This window comes from Capra hircus, chromosome 23 (genome assembly GCF_001704415.2).
Source record: "Capra hircus breed San Clemente chromosome 23, ASM170441v1, whole genome shotgun sequence".
NCBI classification, from domain to species: Eukaryota; Metazoa; Chordata; class Mammalia; order Artiodactyla; family Bovidae; genus Capra; species Capra hircus.
Window position 1 is genome coordinate 16,951,465 of NC_030830.1, and position 17,727 is coordinate 16,969,191.

At 39.0% G+C, this 17,727-nt stretch overlaps 2 protein-coding genes across 6 annotated transcripts; one reads left to right on the top strand and one right to left on the bottom strand.

The window, feature by feature from the left end:
* Nucleotides 269–10,932, top strand: GMNN (geminin, DNA replication inhibitor). 5 transcript variants are annotated; one of them, XM_013974108.2, is made up of 7 exons: nucleotides 274–456; nucleotides 2,406–2,520; nucleotides 4,889–4,966; nucleotides 5,586–5,733; nucleotides 8,704–8,786; nucleotides 9,094–9,204; nucleotides 10,508–10,904. In XM_013974108.2, the coding sequence occupies exons 2-7, from the start codon at nucleotides 2,431–2,433 to the stop codon at nucleotides 10,595–10,597; spliced, it is 600 nt and encodes a 199-aa protein (XP_013829562.1). In that variant the 5' UTR covers nucleotides 274–456; nucleotides 2,406–2,430; the 3' UTR covers nucleotides 10,598–10,904. The 5 variants fall into 5 exon arrangements, with proteins under 5 accessions (XP_013829564.1, XP_013829562.1, XP_005696836.1 ...); XM_005696779.3 differs by having other exon boundaries at nucleotides 2,406–2,481; XM_005696777.3 differs by having other exon boundaries at nucleotides 2,424–2,520.
* Nucleotides 14,424–17,727, bottom strand: C23H6orf229 (chromosome 23 C6orf229 homolog). Its single transcript, XM_005696816.2, has 2 exons — nucleotides 17,466–17,727; nucleotides 14,424–15,381 (listed from the first exon to the last, which is right to left on the bottom strand). The coding sequence occupies exons 1-2, from the start codon at nucleotides 17,725–17,727 to the stop codon at nucleotides 14,954–14,956; spliced, it is 690 nt and encodes a 229-aa protein (XP_005696873.1). The 3' UTR covers nucleotides 14,424–14,953.

Below are 17,727 nucleotides of genomic sequence, written 5' to 3' on the forward strand. Positions count from 1 at the left end.
CAATAAGGGGGCCGCGGAACAAGGATTTTTAGAAAAATCAAGACGTACTACACATACAATACTTCTTCTTTCGGTGTTTACATCTAGCGGGGGCGGAAAAAAAAAAAAGCATTCACTTTGAATGGAAGTTGGGACTGCAGAACCTAAATCGGGACCTAGAACCCATTCGGGCCCAACTACACACCCCGCCCACCACGCAGGCGCAGGAAGGGGCGGAGCCGAAAAGGGCAGGGGCGAGAGGCGATTCGTCGGATTCCGATAGCTCCGCCCTACGCCTAGCGTCAGGCGGTTACGTGATCGTCCAGGGCCGGCGGGAAGAGTTTCAGTGTTTTCACAGCAGCGCGCTCCCGCACTGCAGCGGCTGCTGGCCCAAACGTGGGTTGGCTGTGAACCCCGCGCGAGAAGCACCGGCCACAACTTCCTGAGTTCGCTACGAGGACTGCGCGCTTCCATCCGGTAAGTGTGAGAGGGGTGGCTGGAGGGGGTCCGCAGGGGTTGCTAGATGAGGCCTTTTTGGGCTGCCGCTAGCCAGGAGTCGCGTACTCCTCTGTTGACTGCTTGGCCACTGTCGGGGTCGGGGTGAAGAGGCAATTGAACGGTCGCGGGATGGGGGTAGGGGCGGGGGGAGGTGAGACTGGACCCCGTCCCATTAGTTAGGTCAGTTTTGGCGCGCTTTCCCGTCCGCCCTCGCTATTGGCTGGCGGGCGCCGTCCCCAGGCACGCCCATGGGTTGGAGGGCCTCGGCGCCTGAACCTTCTGTCTCCTCTTTGGCTTCTGGGTCTCTGTTCCGAGGACAAATTGGCGGGGTCTCGGGGCGGTTTCTGTGCAGCTGGTTGGTGTGAGGGCATCAGTGTGGCTGTACCTGGTTAAGAGGAACATGTTCCGTCCTCTTGAACTGGTGGAAATCCATTGTTGTTGTCTAGTCGCTAAGTCACGTCCGACTCCGTGACTGTAGCCTGCCAGGCTCCTCTGTCCATGGGATCTCCCAGGCAAGAATACTGGAGTGCGTTGTCATTTCCTTCTCCAAGGGGATCTTCCTAACCCAGGATCGAACCCGCGTCTCCTGCATCGACAGACTGTTTCTTTACCACTGAGCCTCCATGATGGTCCGCTAACTAGGCTCATGGGAGAAGATCCCTGAATCCTGCGCCTGCTCATTTAAAGAAAAAATGAACGTGGTGACACTTGATTTCATCAGTTTATCAATATTTCCTTGGACTCAGTCCTATGCCAGGGTTTTCAATCTAAAATAACTAGATAATAAAAAGTAAGGATGTCGGGGAGAGTGTATCATTACACTCAAGTGAAGAGTTAGTGAAGAGTTCAAGCAAGTGACGAGTTAGGTTTGACCCGTGGCTTTCAGCTCTGTAAATCATGACGTGTACTAAATCACATTTTTTACATCGCAATTTAGGTCGCATTCCTCAGCTAAATTAGAACCTTCAGGAAGCAGTATTTATTCCTCCTATGTCATACACTTTGATGTTTTAAACACCCACTAAGTGATTTTGGAATCCCAGGCTGTGACCGGCAGTTTGAACACCACTGTCCTGGCTCAGCCCGACCAGCATTTGATTAACATTAAACAGACTAGAAAATAGGATGCCTCACAGCATTAGACTTTATTTCCTAAGCTTTTTTGATTGCATTTGTGTGTGCTGGTGCACAGCATAAAATGTATTCACATGGGATGGGTCATAGTCAAAGTTTAGAGTAAAGAAAGGCACAGCTACAGAAATCAGTGAGATCTGTATGAGAAACAGATGAGAGAAGAGAGATGGCTGAGGAGTTCACATTTGGGTTTGGAGTGAGTGGAGCCCAGTGTTCTGGTTAATAAGATTGCAGAGCCCTTTGTCTCCTCCCTCTGCTTTGCATCCATCAGTACCTCAGTTAATGGTGGTTAAACATTCCCTACACATGGAAATGCATAATCTTATTTGATTAGAAACTAAGTATTAAGTTATTGCTTGTTACCAGAGCCAAGTTTGTTATAGCTTAAATCTGCCTTTGAAACAGCAAAGTTAGGATGCTGTTCTTGTCCTGATCATACCTGAATGTCTGTGTTTAACTTTTCCTACTGACCATTTTTCAGATCTTTGGGAGACCTGCATTTAATCCAGAACACCATCATATTTTGTAAATTTGCTTAGAATACATATTTTCTCATTTGTAACAGAATTTTACCAGTCAGAATTACTTTGTGTGTGTGGGTATGTATAAAGTAGGGATATTAAGAGTCATTAGCTTTAGTCACTTGTCATTGACAGGGCTGTTTGGGTACAGTGAGAAAAGATTCCATCTTTTTTATCGTTATGATTTTTTAATTTTTATTTTTACGATTGTAGTTTGAACAAAAAACTGAATTTCACTTTCTGATGCAGACTATTCTGTTTTTGAATTGCTAGTCTTCTGTTCTTCGTCAGGTGTGTAATGAGTCACAACATGAAGCAGAAACAAGAAGGGCTCCAAGAGAACGTAAAGGTATGTGATGCAGTCACTTTCAGCTGTTGTGGAAAGCAGGTAGGTAGATGTTTTTTGACATAATTTTGTCAAATGTAACTTGGCTATAATTTCTATGCACCTTGACTTAACTAAATTTTGAGTCTGAGGGCAAGTAACAATAGAGGACTATTTAAAAATGAATTATGGTTGAATATTAAGTTTTGTGATCCAAGTACATAGGATGTTTTTCCATTTATTTAGGTCTAAGTATTTTGTTCTTTTTAATACTATTATAGCTGGAATCATTTCCTTAATTAAATTTTTGGTGATGCAATTGACTTTTGTATCTTGATCTTGTTTCTTTCAACCTTGCTGAACTTGTTTATTAGTTGTAATAGTTTTTTTTAGTAAATTCCTTTGGGTTTTCTATATACAAGACTTTTTATTCCTTTGTTTTTACTCTTATTACATTTCACGAGATGATTTTATTAAAATCCTTTGTGTGTATATTCAAATTAGATCTTTGATCACAGAGACATTTTGCATTATTACCTTGCCTTCACATCTTCCTTACATTATTTTTCTTGAATAATAGTTTGTACTATAATATGTGAATTTGATTCCATCATCTTCCATAAAGGATAATAACATCTCCCAATTGTGCTTTGTATGTGTGTGTTTAAACTTTTTATTAGGAAAAATATTAAAAAATAGTAATTTAATCTCAATTTACTTTCCCCATTTTCAGCAATTATCAGTATTTCAGTTCAGTTCAGTTTTCCAGCAGAGTCTAACATTTAAAGAGAAGTTGAATATTTAGTAGCTATAGTGCAACTATCTGGGATATAAAAGGACCTGGGTTCTGTTTGGTTCTGCCTCCAAAACTGTGATGTTGGGTGGTGAGTTATTCACCATCTCCGCCTCAGTTTACTCATCTGTAAAATGATCGAGTTGGTCTGAAGCTAGTCTGTAAGAGTATATTTTAGGAGTTCGTGGATTCCTTGCCAGTCATACACAAAATGCTATGTGTGTGCTTGTTTTGTTGTTACTGTTTTCTGAGGGGGTTTGCAGAATATAAAATTGTTTTCTAAGAAGATTAAGACTCATTAATATATGAGAACCTTTCTGGCTGTAAAGAGCTTATTCTAATGCAAGATCTGTATGAATAAAATGATAATAGCAATATTACATTTGGGTGGGCTATAAAGCTTACATTTGTGAAAGTTAAATCTTGGAAATGGTCATTCAGTATTTCAGTCATTTATCTTAGTAGCAAGCGTTTAAATAAATTAACATTTCCTATTATTAAAAGGTTTCAAAGTTATATTTTCTTCTGTTTGTCTGGAGACTGTTGACTAATCTAAACTGTATCTGAAATGTTGGTGTAATATTTGTTCTCACAGTAGCCAGCGTTTGTTCTTCAGTTCAATAGTGAGATAATAATCAGCAGTAGAAACTTTACCGTGGGAAAGGTGAGCTCTGGTCCTGTGAAGTGCAGTGTGGCAGCAGTAACTTTCTCACGCTGCTTTGGTGTCATGTTCTTACTAACTTTGTTTGAGTATTCACTATTGTTTGCTATCCCATGGTGGCAGTAGAACTAATGATTTTTTGCAAATATAGTGGAGAGATCTTTTAGATCAGGAAATATACAGGAAGGTATTTACATATTACAAGGAAGGCAATTTTTTTCCCGAAACAATAGCTTGGGCATTTTGGAGTTCTAGTATGCCTCAGACACTGACATTTTTGCTGTCTGCTGATGAATGGTCTTGAAGCAAACTGCTTCTACACTCAGGTAAAGGTTGAGAGGGAGAAGCAGGTCTTTACATGTGTAGTGTTATTAAAATTATATTCTTCTGGTGAATTCATTATAAATATGTTAGGGGATATTCACAATTTAAAGAAAGCCTGAGAGGAATCCTTTTGATTAGGGGAGAGAAATATTTTGCAATGTAAATAATTGACCCTTTCCTCCAATTTACCCCTTTTGTGGGTTTCTGCCATAAATGTAATGATATTTGGTACATTTTTAGTTTCTGTGTGGAAGATCTTTTTTTTATAAGATGGAATACAGATATTTCTGGTATTCTGGAATTTCATCATATATGAAGTATTAGAACTTAAAAATGTTGTATTTTTGTTTTAACTAAACAAATGACTATGATTGTAGCAAGAACATATATTGAAATGGGAGAAGAATGACTTGTTTGTGTCAAGTCTGAGTAATATGATTTATTTTTAGAATTTCTTCAAACTTTATTAGAATTTTAGGGAAATAATAAATTTGCTAGTTGATCAAACCATGTGTAATTTTATAAAATTTTATACCATATCAAACATTAGTGTCCTTTGGGTTGTTTTGTTTTTTGTAAATTATAGTAAGATTGAGATAGTAACAGTCCATATAGTAACTTAGTAACCAGATAATTTTTATGTTGACTTTCAGTGTAGTCCTGTTCCAAGAAGAACTCTGAAGATGATTCAGCCTTCTACGGCTGGATCTCTAGTTGGAAGAGAAAATGAGGTGTGTATTGTTGAGCTAGAATGGGGCACAGATGATAGTGCACTTACATTAAAAACATTTCAAAGACTTACTTGGTCAGAAATACCTAAATCATTGAAATTGGGAAATAATTTAGGGATAACAATTATATATTCCCCACAGAAGTGGTTTTTGTTTTAATTTCAGTTTAGGAAGTTGAAAGTTGGTATGAATATCTGTAGTAGAACTGGGATAATAAATTATGAGTCAACCTATAGGCATAATGTTTGATTTCTTTCTCCTTTTTAAGAATAAAATGTTAGCTTCAATCATTTACCCCTGTATGTAAATAATGAAATCATGGATGAGGGTTTCTAGACTTGTATGGGTTGAAAATCATGCCTTCCTATGGTACTGAATTATTTAAGTGATGCAAATGAATTTGGCTAAGCCTTAGACCCAAGTCTAATCTAAAAGAATTGCTGTAAATAAAATTCCTAAAATATGATGATACATTTTTGTAGAGTTTTGAATCTATAATTTTTTAGAAGAGCCAAAGATATCCAAAAAAATGAAAGCCTTAGTTTTAATTCAAAAGAGAAAGCTATTCTGCTTTCTTGTTTATTAAACAAAATGACTGATGTACATATTTTCATTATAGTTGGTTAAAGGCTTGTCCAAACAGAAACATTGGAATGACCAGTTAATATCTAAGACTTCCAGCTCTGGAGTTGTTACTGACCAAGAACGTAGTAAAAGTAAAACTCTTGGAGGAGTCAGCCAAGAAGCATTTGATCTTATGATCACAGGTACAAAAAACTATGTATATATGCAGCTTTTATCTTAAAAACTTATAATAAGGGTAAATATTATTTGTTGTTATGAATTCTGCCTACAGCTTTTTAATCTGTTAAAATATTTTGCTTTAATGTTTTTGATAATTTAAAATTTATGGTTGGAAATATATAAAATGTAAATTTGGACAGGTACTATGGTTTGGTAAGATCCATATATAGGTGAAATATTAAAGGAAAGGATAGTGAATAATATGGCAGCTTTGATATGGGACATGTAAGACTTAGAAATAGTCTCTTCAGAAGAAAAGTGTCTAGAGAATGAATTTGTGGAGAGGAGTGTCTTTTCTTCAAGCTCCTCTCCACAATGCTATAAAGGAACAATAGGAACAATAAGAGGAGTGAAGATGAGTGAGAAGCATGTGCCTGTGATAATTACTGGTTTTAATGGAATGGCAGTGGAATTCAGAAAAGGAAGCTAGTGATGTTGTATAAGTCTTATGGAAGGTGATTACTTCTATTCTAATAATGAGTCATTGGATATTATTACTGAGGAAAAAATTTGACACCTGGAGAAGTTAATGGTCTTACCCAAGATTAAAGTGATATTTGGGCTCATTTTGAGTTGCCTGCACGACAGTGGGGGAAAAAATGAGTGAGTTTTTTAGGCAAAATTAAGAAAGGTTGATTGCATACAAATAAGAAGAAGTTCTAGTAATAATATAAGCAACAGGATTTGTGACATTCATCTGATTTGGCTAAAATTAATGAAGATTGATAGGAAGTAATAACTAAAGTTAAATATGGAAATAAACAACTCAACTATATGTCATATTGCTATCATAATGAAAGTAAAAGAGGAGAGTGAAAAAGTTGGCCTAAAGCCCAACATTCAGAAAATGAAGATCATGGCATCCGGTCCCATCACTCCATGGGAAATAGATGGAGAAACAGTGGAAACAGTGTCAGGCTTTATTTTTTTGGGCTCCAAAATCACTGCAGATGGTGATTGCAGCCATGAAACTAAAAGATGCTTACTCCTTGGAAGAAAAGTTATGACCAACCTAGATAGCATATTCAAAAGCAGAGACATTACTTTGCTGACTAAGTTCTGTCTAGTCTAGGCTATGGTTTTTCCTGTGGTCATGTATGGATGTGAGAGTTGGACTGTGAAGAAGGCTGAGCGCCAATGAATTGATGTTTTTGAACTGTGGTGTTGGAGAAGACTCTTAAGAGTGGCTTGGACTGCAAGGAGATCCAATCAGTCCATTCTGAAGGAGATCAGCCCTGGGATTTCTTTGGAAGGAATGATGCTAAAGCTGAAACTCCAATACTTTGGCCACCTCATGCGAAGAGTTGACTCATTGGAAAAGACTCTGATGCTGGGAGGGATTGGGGGCAGGAGGAGAAGGGGACGACAGGATGAGATGGCTGGATGGCATCACTGACTCGATGGACGTGAGTCTGAGTGAACTCCGGGAGTTGGTGATGGACAGGGAGGCCTGGCGTGCTGCGATTCATGGGGTCGCAAAGAGTTGGACACAACTGAGCGACTGAACTGAACCACATAGAAAAAAATTAATCCATATAACTTGAACACAGAACTCTTGACTATACACCCTCAGTGGGATATACTGTGAGGACTGAAAGAACTACAAAGACATCTTGAATTTAATTTTTGCTGTTAGTGGTATTGCCATAGTAGCAGTTATGGGGGAAATTTGAGTATATTTTAGGATTGAGCAAATGGGTAATATGTTGACATGGTTGGGTTCATGGTATGGTGAAGGGAGATACAGTATATAATGGGGAAAGAAAGGAAGAACTCTGTTGTGGAACTGGAATTGGGAGTGTTGCTATGAACTGATTTTTTTTTTTTTAAACTACCTCTGCCAGTGAAACAATGGCACCTAAATAACAAGAAGCACAATCACATCCAGTTCTTGGTTTGTAAACAGTATTCTCCGCTAAAGCTCCCTAGAGAAATGGCTCCTTCCAGCACTGGGGCAAGCTCACTATAGAGTGAGTTTGTAATCTCTTGTGTTAGAAAACACAAGAAATCTCTTGTGTTAGAAAATCAACAACTGATGCAGAGGTTAAACAGATAAGGAGACTGCTTTAAGGAAGGGATCCCCTTGGCTAAGTTAGGGAAAGTTTGAATGATGACAAGAATGGATTATAATACACTGAATTAGAAAAGAGCACATGAATCCCTTCTGGTAATTTTCTTCTGAATTGAGGTAGGGGATGTTCTTTGACCAAATAACACCAACTACTGAATGTTGAAGGAACTATATAAATGGAAAATCACTACTTTTTCATCCACCATAGAAACAATAGATTTAAGAAATATTAGTGGAGCTAAAACTGGATGAAAGGTTGTTAGGGAACTGGATATTAACACCACAGACTGAAAAATTTACTCCATAGATCATTTACTTGTTACTGAAGGAAGAAAGTGTACAAGGGAGAAATCATCTTAAACGATTGAATATAATATCTAGGATTGTGACAGATTCGTGTGTTCTTCTTCAGTGGTACACTGGGAAGGATACAAGGTATTTACACAGTGTCCTTGCCAACATGTATAGCTTGAACCTAATAATCAAAATGGACAAATCTAAATTTAAGGGCAATGTAAAAATAACTGATCTGGACTTTTCACAAATGTCACTGTTAAAAAAAATGGGACGACACGTAGCAAATGCAGCAAACAACCTTTACCAGTCTACGGGAGAGTTATGTGTATATTGTACTTGTATTGGAATTGTTTTGAAACATTGAAAATCTTCAAAACGTCGGGAAAAATAAGAGAAACAACTGATTTGGCTTTCTAACTTTAATCTTTTTTACAAATGGTATTACTAAGTACTGAGAGACTGTAAATTTTTTTTTAGTAGACAAAAAGTTACTGGGTTTTTACAGCAGTATATATAAACAGTAATGATTTCCAGAGTTACACTGTGAACCATTCATTTATTTTAGAAAATCCATCCCCTCACTATTGGAAAGAAGTGGCGGAAAAACGGAGGAAGGCTCTCTATGAGGCACTTAAGGAAAATGAGAAAGTATGTACTGGATATAATTTGTGACATTTTTAAACATTCTGGGATCATTTTTCTTCTGTCTAAGATATTTTACTAGAGCAATATAAACCAGATGTAATGTTGGCCTAATAAAAGTTGAATTAGGCAGAACTGTTACACAAAAAGAAGCCTATTGTGTTGAGAGCCAAGGACAGCACCTTTGTTAGGAACTTTGCCCTAAATGTGTCTGTCAGTTGTATATTTGGAGGCATATAATTTGGTTTATCTTTGCAATCAAGATAGTTGCAAATCTGTGAGATACTGAACTATTTTGATTTATGTCGCATAGCTTCATAAAGAGATTGAACAAAAGGACAGTGAAATTGCCCGCCTGAAGGAGGAGAATAAGGAACTGGCAGAAGTAGCAGAACATGTTCAGTATATGGCAGAGATGATACAGGTGGGTGTCTTAGCCTACTCCTGGCTCAGAGCCATCTGTTTTCCTATCAAGTCCAGGTAGTGTGATCAGAAAGTGTTTGGGCTCTAGGATCAGATCTCCCGGTTTGAGTCCTGGCCCCCTGCCTGGCACCATTAAGTTAGAGTTAAGCAGGTTGTTCATCCTGTCAGGGCTCCATTTTCCTCATCTATAAAATGGGAGTAATAGTGCCTACTTTCTAGGCTTCCTATGAGAATAGTGAATTAGAATAGGGAGGAAATTGAGAGAACTGCCTGTATATAGTGAGAACCCAATAACTGTTAGATGCTATTGTTTATTATGAAACAAAAGAATACCTGTTTTCTTGTAGAAATATAAAAAGGAATTATATCTGAAAAATATAGGGAATTTATTATATTTCACAGGTGTCAAATTTTCAGACAGGCTTTTTAAGAAAATTTTATTCGAGTATGATTGATTTATAGTGTTGTGTTAGTTTCGGGTATACAGCAGAGTGAATCAGTTATACATACATATATATTCACATAGGCATACACAGTTTTTAACTATAATGCCAATGAAACATGATGGGCACTTCCAAAACTGGTATTAATAACTGGTGTACTGAATAGCTTTGGTCATCTTATCTGACTTTTTTTAAAGTTTGGAAGTAACTAATGTGTTTATAGGAGAAGGAAATGGCAACCACTCCAGTGTTCTTGCCTGGAGAATCCCAGGGACGGGGGAGCCTGGTGGGCTGCCGTCTATGGGGTCACACAGAGTTGGACACGACTGAAGTGACTTAGCAGTTAGCAATGTGTTTATAAGTATTAACCTGATGACTATTAACTTTACCTGTCTTACAAACTAGGTCTTAAATTTATTCATGTCTGCAAAAAATCATCTTGTGGTTAGGAAGTTTTTCAAATCAAAACTTTTCTTGTACTGAATTTCTGCCTTACATTTTAGCACCACGACAGAATAAAGTTTTTGTTTGGAAGCACTGTAGTAGCTCTCTTAACTGCTGCACGAGTATTGGTCCAAAGCAGATGGGAAACCTGGTCCTTTACTGTAGTTTGAGAAGTACTGGTTTGGATTGTATTCTGAAAGCATCTCAGTACTTAAAAATAAGCAAATTTGTAAACACTGACTTTGCAGAAATAGGATCTAATATGGTTAGCACTTCTATATAACACTGCTTGTAAGTGAATTTAGGAGAGACATTATGAAATGAAACCTCATGACAACAGTGAGGGTTCCTTATATCAGCATAGTAATAATTGATTGCAAAGTTTTTAAAAGAAATTATTGGTTTATTCTTTAAAAGAGGCTGAGTCATGAACCTCTGGACAACCTTGAATCACCGTATAGTCAGGAATTTGATCCTGAACAGGCAACTGCTGAGGATTCTGAGTGAAGTAGAAGACTCAGAAATTGGTGGTACATGTGCTGAAGAAGTCGTCTCTTCCTCCACAGATGTAAAACCGAGTATATGAAATTCAGTAACTGCCGAAGTTTACCTCCACTGTAGTTCTTTGTAGCAGTGCAAATAACTTTATAATGAAAATTTGTTATCAAACTTTCTTGTTTGTATCCTGGAACCCTATTATTGTATTAAAATACAAATACTATGTATTTTTAATCTATGGTGTTTTGTGTAAATAGCATTTTCTCAGTTGTCAGACATGACATGTGTATATGATAAATAAACTTCATTCTGTTGAGTTCTGTGTGTATCTTGGAAGAATGAAATATAAAGAGTCTGTGTAGAAAATTTGTCTATTTCTGTGCTTTTTGTTTTGTTTCCTTTCTGTTCTGCTAACTAGCTTGGAAGAAAACAAGGGAAAATGACTTCTCCCTCTTTAGACTGAGATAGCTGAGGTTTTCCCTCTTAAACCTGGTTGCATCTCAAGCTCACTGGAGGGATGTTTGATTTCCAGACCCCAAGGCCCGGTAATAGGACCAAGTAGAAGTGTGAACATCTAAAGGTCCCAAAACTCCCCAGGTGAATCTGATTAGCCACGGGAAGGCTCAGCAGGCTGGTAGGATCCTGCTTTTCTTGGCTGGGTAAAATGCTGGGGGGTGCTGGTGGCCTAGAAAAGCAGAGGGTGGAGCAGATAAAGAAACGCAGGAATAACAGAGTTCTGAAACTTTCTGTTCACACATTTCACATACTGGTGTAGACAAAGTGTGTATATTGAAGTAAGAGGGTGAAATGAAGGATGTTTTGTAGGAAGAAAAGTACAAAAGGGAAATTGAGAAGTATACAGCATTGGGATTAAATTCTGTGGATAGCATACAAGCAACTTTGTGTAAATTGACAATAAAGAGCAATATCAAGCTTTTAAGGATTACTTGAGGCATGTTATTCTTCTAGAACTTCAATTTTCTTATCTCTAATATTGTGAAGTCCACCCCCGTGTTTGTGAGGACTAAAAATTTTAAGTAATGGAAACTTATTAACCTATAGCAACATTGTCCAGTAAAGTTTTCTGGGATGCTGGAACTGAGTTGTCCAGTGTAATACCCAGGTAGCCTTTAGTACCAAATGTGGCTGTATGAATGAGGAACTAACAGTTTATTTAATTTTAATTTATATTTTAAAGAGCCATGTGAGGTCAGTGGCTGCTGTATTAGTGCAGCTCTGTATATTTTAGATTTGGTGTATTAGCCCAAATAATTGAGGAAGAATAGATAAATTTTACATTGTTTTTTACCACAATAAAAATATTTTTTTAAAAAAGAATTAAGGATATTCTTGATTAGAGGGAGAGGGGACTCAGGATTTTAGACTGAGTGGTAAAGAAGAAAGCTAAGTAGAATAGGATGACTTGGCAAATAGAAAATATTTCTGGAAAATGTCAAAAATGGATTGCTAGGATTTGGTAGCAGGGAGCAAAAGAAGAGAGAACTGAGGATTTTAAAATTTAATGTCAGAGCTAAAACTTAATCTAGAAGAAAATAGGAAATTTTAGTGATCTCAGATTTGGTAAAGATTTCTCCAAAAGGACACATTACTAATTATACCATAAATTGGATTGCATAAAAATCAAAAATTTCTCTTTAAAAGACAATGCAAAGACAAGCCACAGACTGGGAGAAAATACTTGTAAAACATACCCAACAAAGGATTACTGTCTGTAAAGAACTTAAAACTCATTAAGTAGATAGACCACTTTTTTCTTCAAATGGAGGAAAGTTTGGACCCTTGGACAGCATATGTACAGATGGCAAGCAAGCATGGGGCAAGATGGCGTTGTTAGTCACCAGGGATGTGCCAGTGAAACTGCAGTGAGAAACTGTCATGTGTGCATCAGAATGGCTCAAGTGTGAAAAAAACTGCACAGTACCGAGAGTTAAGGATATGAAACAATTGGGACCCTGGCAGTGCTGGAGACAATATTAAATGCCACAGCTGCTGTTGCACTGTGCAACAGTTCCTTAAAAATTAAGCATATACATTCTATATGATCCGGCCATTATACTCTTAGGTACTCTTACCTGAGGGAAATGAAAGCATAAGTCCTTTATGAAGATTAGCAAATAAAGCCCTTGTGCTCAAATTGCTATCTAGCATTTGCTTCTGAGAGAATCCTTACAAGGGACTACAAAGGGAAACAACCATTTATTACAATTTTGGTAAGCCAGCGTAAAATCACAGTTTAGCATAAAGATGCCTCAAGGCCCAAATCTGAACCTGTTTTTTCATCAGAGACCCAGCATTATTTAACTCTGAATTACAAAAGCATTTGGAAAATGTGATTTCTGTGATGCAGTTTCTAAATGGGGCTTCTGATTTCCAACCCTAATCTATAAACTGAGGTCTAGTTTGAGAAACTGAGTTACACAATTCACAAAGTCCACAAAGGATGAAAAGGTACAGTGGCTTAGCAGAACACAGCTTTTCCTGTTTTAAGTTTTGAGACAAATTTCCTGAGGGAACCTCATGAATCCACACGATGTGAATAGCGTCCCTAACAACATATACAGAGTACATCATGAGAAACGCTGGACTGGAAGAAACACAAGCTGGAATCAAGATTACCGGGAGAAATATCAATAACCTCAGATATGCAGATGACACCACTCTTATGGCAGAAAGTGAAGAGGAACTAAAAAGCCTCTTGATGAAAGTGAAAGAGGAGAGAAAAAGTTGGCCTAAAGCTCAACATTCAGAAAACGAAGATCATGGCATCTGGTCCCATCACTCCATGGGAAATAGATGGAGAAACAGTGGAAACAGTGTCAGACTTTATTTTGGGGGGCTCCAAAATCACTGCAGGTGGTGACTGCAGCCATGAAATTAAAAGACGCTTACTCCTTGGAAGAAAAGTTATGACCAACCTAGATAGCATATTCAAAAGCAGAGACATTACTTTGCCGACTAAGGTCCGTCTAGTCAAGGCTATGGTTTTTCCTGTGGTCATGTATGGATGTGAGAGTTGGACTGTGAAGAAGACTGAGCGCCAAAGAATTGATGCTTTTGAACTGTGGTGTTGGAGAAGACTCTTGAGAGTGGCTTGGACTGCAAGGAGATCCAACCAGTCCATTCTGAAGGAGATCAGCCCTGGGATTTCTTTGGAAGGAATGATGCTAAAGCTGAAACTCCAGTACTTTGGCCACCTCATGCGAAGAGTTGACTCATTGGAAAAGACTCTGATGCTGGGAGGGATTGGGGGCAGGAGGAGAAGGGGACGACCGAGGATGAGATGGCTGGATGGCATCACCGACTCGATGGATGTGAGTCTGAGTGAACTCCGGGAGTTGGTGATGGACAGGGAGGCCTGGCGTGCTGCGATTCATGGGGTCGCAAAGAGTCAGACACGACTGAGCGACTGAACTGAACTGACTGAACTGAACAACATTCCTGTAATAAATAAAGATCACTGACCTACACTTTCTCCAGGCCCCTCAGTGAAAGGTGAAAGCATGACACGAGGTTTAGTCAAGGCGTGTCTGAAAGATGAGAGTATTCAGTTTAATCGCTTGAGGGCTCCAATTTTAGCTAGAGGCAGATATTAGGGTAGTTAGAGACAAAAAGCTACAAATCCTTTAAGCGCTTTTTCATAAATATTTTTTTGTAGCAAAACTTTTGGTGAGGCTGGACAGTACGGAAGTGCAAGTTTTCTTTTACATATTTTCTAACAAAATACAGACGGTGAAAATCCAAGAGGCGAGCTTTAGGCTGTTCTTTGGGTGTCTGTACACATAATACTCCATCTCTTTCCAGAGCTGGACCAATGGAGGTGAGCACTGCTCCCAGGAAGTGAGAGTTCCCCTGAACTCCTGGTGAGCCTGATGTGCAGTAAGATCATATCTGAAAGCCAAACAAGGCCTCAGCCAAGGATGTGGCACCTTGAAGGCTGGCACTGAAACGCAAGGATGCGTATGAGTAGGGCGACAGCATCCACTATAGATCAACAGCATCCATCTACATCCACTAGCATCCGTTGTGGCTGTGAGTTGGGTTTGGGTTTGGCATTCCTGGGTGCCTTAGCTAAATGTCGTCAATAACCCTCCCCAAAACACACCACTGCTTCTAACAGTTACATAGCTAAGTGAATTCTCATTTTATAAACAATTTTTATAAGGTTATTTCAACAGGGGCGCTTTTCATAAGTTCGGTTAATTACAGTAATGTTGAATATACAGTTTTTCAACCACCTAAAAGAAAATGCTGAAGAATCATGTTATCAGCTCTTATTTATTTCAGTTTTCCAGGGTAATACAGTGGGGTGCAGACAGTGGCATCAGGTAGCTGAATTTAGAGGAATTAATGCCTGTGAAAACCAATGAGGAAATATAGCACCTCTGCAAAATTTTCGGGCCATCCAGACCAGTTCTCACTGGCCAGTATTTGCAAGTGATATTTCAGAGAACTGTAGTGTTTAAGCTCCTGCATACAAGGCAAGTTATTGCATGTCATGACAGAGAGAACATAGCAACCCCAAAATTTAACCAGGAGGCTGCTGTTTGTTTCACTTTTCATAGGAGACTCAGATGTGTCATCAAAAAGATTAATGAGGATAGGAATAAACTGCAAATGTTTGGCTCTTCTCTGGTTGACAGGGTTTAAGTAACACCAAGATGCGACACTCTGGAGCAGCAGGATCTTTATTTTTGGTACCATCTCGTAATTTTGCAACAAGTGAGCTACTTCTTTCATGTACTCAGCTGCAAAATTTCCAGCAGTGGGTCCTCCTGTAAAACAAAGCATTTGCATTTCCAGAAGTATTTGATATGTCTAGTAGCTAGTAACATGAGTGCTCCTGTGTTCACACTCAGTTCTCTCCCCCGCCACCCCAAACTCTATGTGCTGCTCTGGAATTGAGAAATTGTACGTTGATCAGCGTGGGGTTACGTGAAGAGCACTGGGAGGTCCCTGCCTGCTCAAAGCTCTTCCCTGGTTCCTTCATCAGGCACCTGTCAGTACTGCAAGATGAATAAAGCCTGGCTATGTTCACCTTGCAGATCTCCCTCATGGTTTCATTCCCGAGTCTCGGTCTTCAGTGCGTGAAGAAGTACCAGAACATTAGAGCAAACAAAGGAAAAACCAACAGGCTGAGCTGCAAGGTTAGGGTCTAACTGGCAAGAGAGGTTTTTCCCACCATTGTTCTGTTCTCCTTAACGTGTTTCTCAGCCCGGCTCTTGCAGATCTGGGGCCAACCTGGTCCTTGACTCCACTCCCATCCTGTACCTGAACCCCAGATCTTCCTAGTTCAAATCCTGAACTCTGAGAAGGTCATAGATAAGGCGGCGCTCATGAAGACAGTTTAGATGGTGAGGAGCGGCTGGCACAGTGGTCTGGATTCTAGCCACTGGAGTTTTGACCTGGCTTGGATTTATTTGTACTACCACAGTTTCATGGTTTTAAGAATTTTCTCTGTGGTGTAAAGTGTTAGCGAAAAGCTGGCCTGAGCCCTTTTCGTTGTTCCTCACATGTAATTAAAGGATTCTGATCCCTTTATAATTAGTTAACTCTTACCCCCAATGGTGCCACAGCTCTGTAGTGACCTGAGCCTGCCTCATTGGTGGTTATGATTTATCCTGCACATGGGCATTCTCCTTAGTTTCTGTCTTCTCTCTGGTCCTGTGCTAGTGGTTCTTAATCATTCTGGCACCTTAGGACCCGTTGATCCTTGTAAACAGTAAATGTTTTCTCTCATGGACACCATTCTGTGGAAGTAGTCTATCAAGTGGCATCAAAATAATTCATTTTCCCATTTAAAAAATAATCTACCAACAACAGCTTCTAATTAGGAGATGTGTTATTGAGGCTGTCTATAAATTTTTTTTTTACACATCCTAACATTTATTAGAAAAAAAAAAAAAGTGAAGCAAATTTGGATTTGACAGAACAGTGTGTCTTTAAATGGTTTGTTAGTCACTCAGTTGTGTCCAACTCTTTGGTACCCCATGGACTGTAGCACACCAGGCTCCTCTTGACTCTTCATGCAAGAAAACAAGTGGGTTGCCATTCCCTTCTCTAGAAGATCTTCTCAACCCAGAGTTAGAACCCAGGTCTCCTGCATTGCAAGCAGATTCTTTACATCTGAGCCACAAGGGCCCTTAAATATAATTTCAACCCTTACCGCTTAATTTTCTAGCCAACTGTACATTAATAGCTGTTTTTCACTAGTGCACCTATTGACTTTCCTGTTATTAATAAGTGTTTTAAGAGCCAAAAGTTCTTACTGATTATTGCCTGTGTAATGCATTTTTTGCAAGATAAAATGTAAAATATCAAGTAGTTTTTCCCTGTAAATGGGTTGACAAATCAATTCAATAGTCTTTGATTTTTTATGATATTAAAAAAAATTTATAGGCAATTTCAGTGTGTATGCATGTATATATAATTTTAATGAATAAAAATGAGAAAGTACCTAATTAGTCACATCTGATGGACACATTCTTTTAAAACATGAGATCCTTCTGTGTTAGTTGCTCAGTCGTGTCTGACCATTTGTGACGCCATGGACTGTATAGCCTGCCAGGCTCTTCTGTCCATGAGATTTTCCAGGCAAGGATACTGGAGTGAGTTGCCATTTCCTTCTCCAGGGGATCTTCCCAACACAGGGATCGAACCTGGGTCTCCTGTATTGCAGTCAGATACTTTACCATCTAAGCTACTAGATCCTTGAGCAGAAAGTAATTAGTAATCATCTGGTGGTAGAAATGTGATTGGACTCTTAAAATGAGCGCTAGGAGACTCACTCACTGGCAGTGCTAGAACAGGCAGAAAGGTTGTGGGATACCTCCATCAGTACCGCTGGTTAAATCAGTACCTGTAAAGGCCAACAGTCCGATTCTATAGGCAGCTTGAGCTCTCTGTTCAAGGGCTAGAGAATTATCTGTCAAAATATTGCCAAGCATCAGAATTTTTTCTTTATGAAAAATACTCTCAGCTGGAGGGATGTATTCCTCCTCCTTGTTAGTGCAGAAGCCCTTAACGACACTCCAGCATTTCTGGAGGCGGTGATAGAGCCCCATGAAATACTGAAGAACCGGAGTCCAAAACTGCACAAAGTAAGCCTGAGTCTTTGCCAT

What these genes read in the sequence shown, in the direction of transcription:
- C23H6orf229 (XM_005696816.2), bottom strand. Translation starts at nt 17,727, where the DNA reads ATGGCAAAGACTCAGGCTTACTTTGTGCAGTTTTGGACTCCGGTTCTT. An exon ending in CGGACTGTTGGCCTTTACAG is followed by an intron (nt 15,382 to 17,465) that starts GTACTGATTTAA and finishes TTTGTTTTACAG; the next exon opens with GAGGACCCACTGCTGGAAAT.
- GMNN (XM_013974108.2), top strand. Translation starts at nt 2,431, where the DNA reads ATGAGTCACAACATGAAGCAGAAACAAGAAGGGCTCCAAGAGAACGTA. An exon ending in TAGTTGGAAGAGAAAATGAG is followed by an intron (nt 4,967 to 5,585) that starts GTGTGTATTGTT and finishes TTTTCATTATAG; the next exon opens with TTGGTTAAAGGCTTGTCCAA. An exon ending in ATTTGATCTTATGATCACAG is followed by an intron (nt 5,734 to 8,703) that starts GTACAAAAAACT and finishes CATTTATTTTAG; the next exon opens with AAAATCCATCCCCTCACTAT.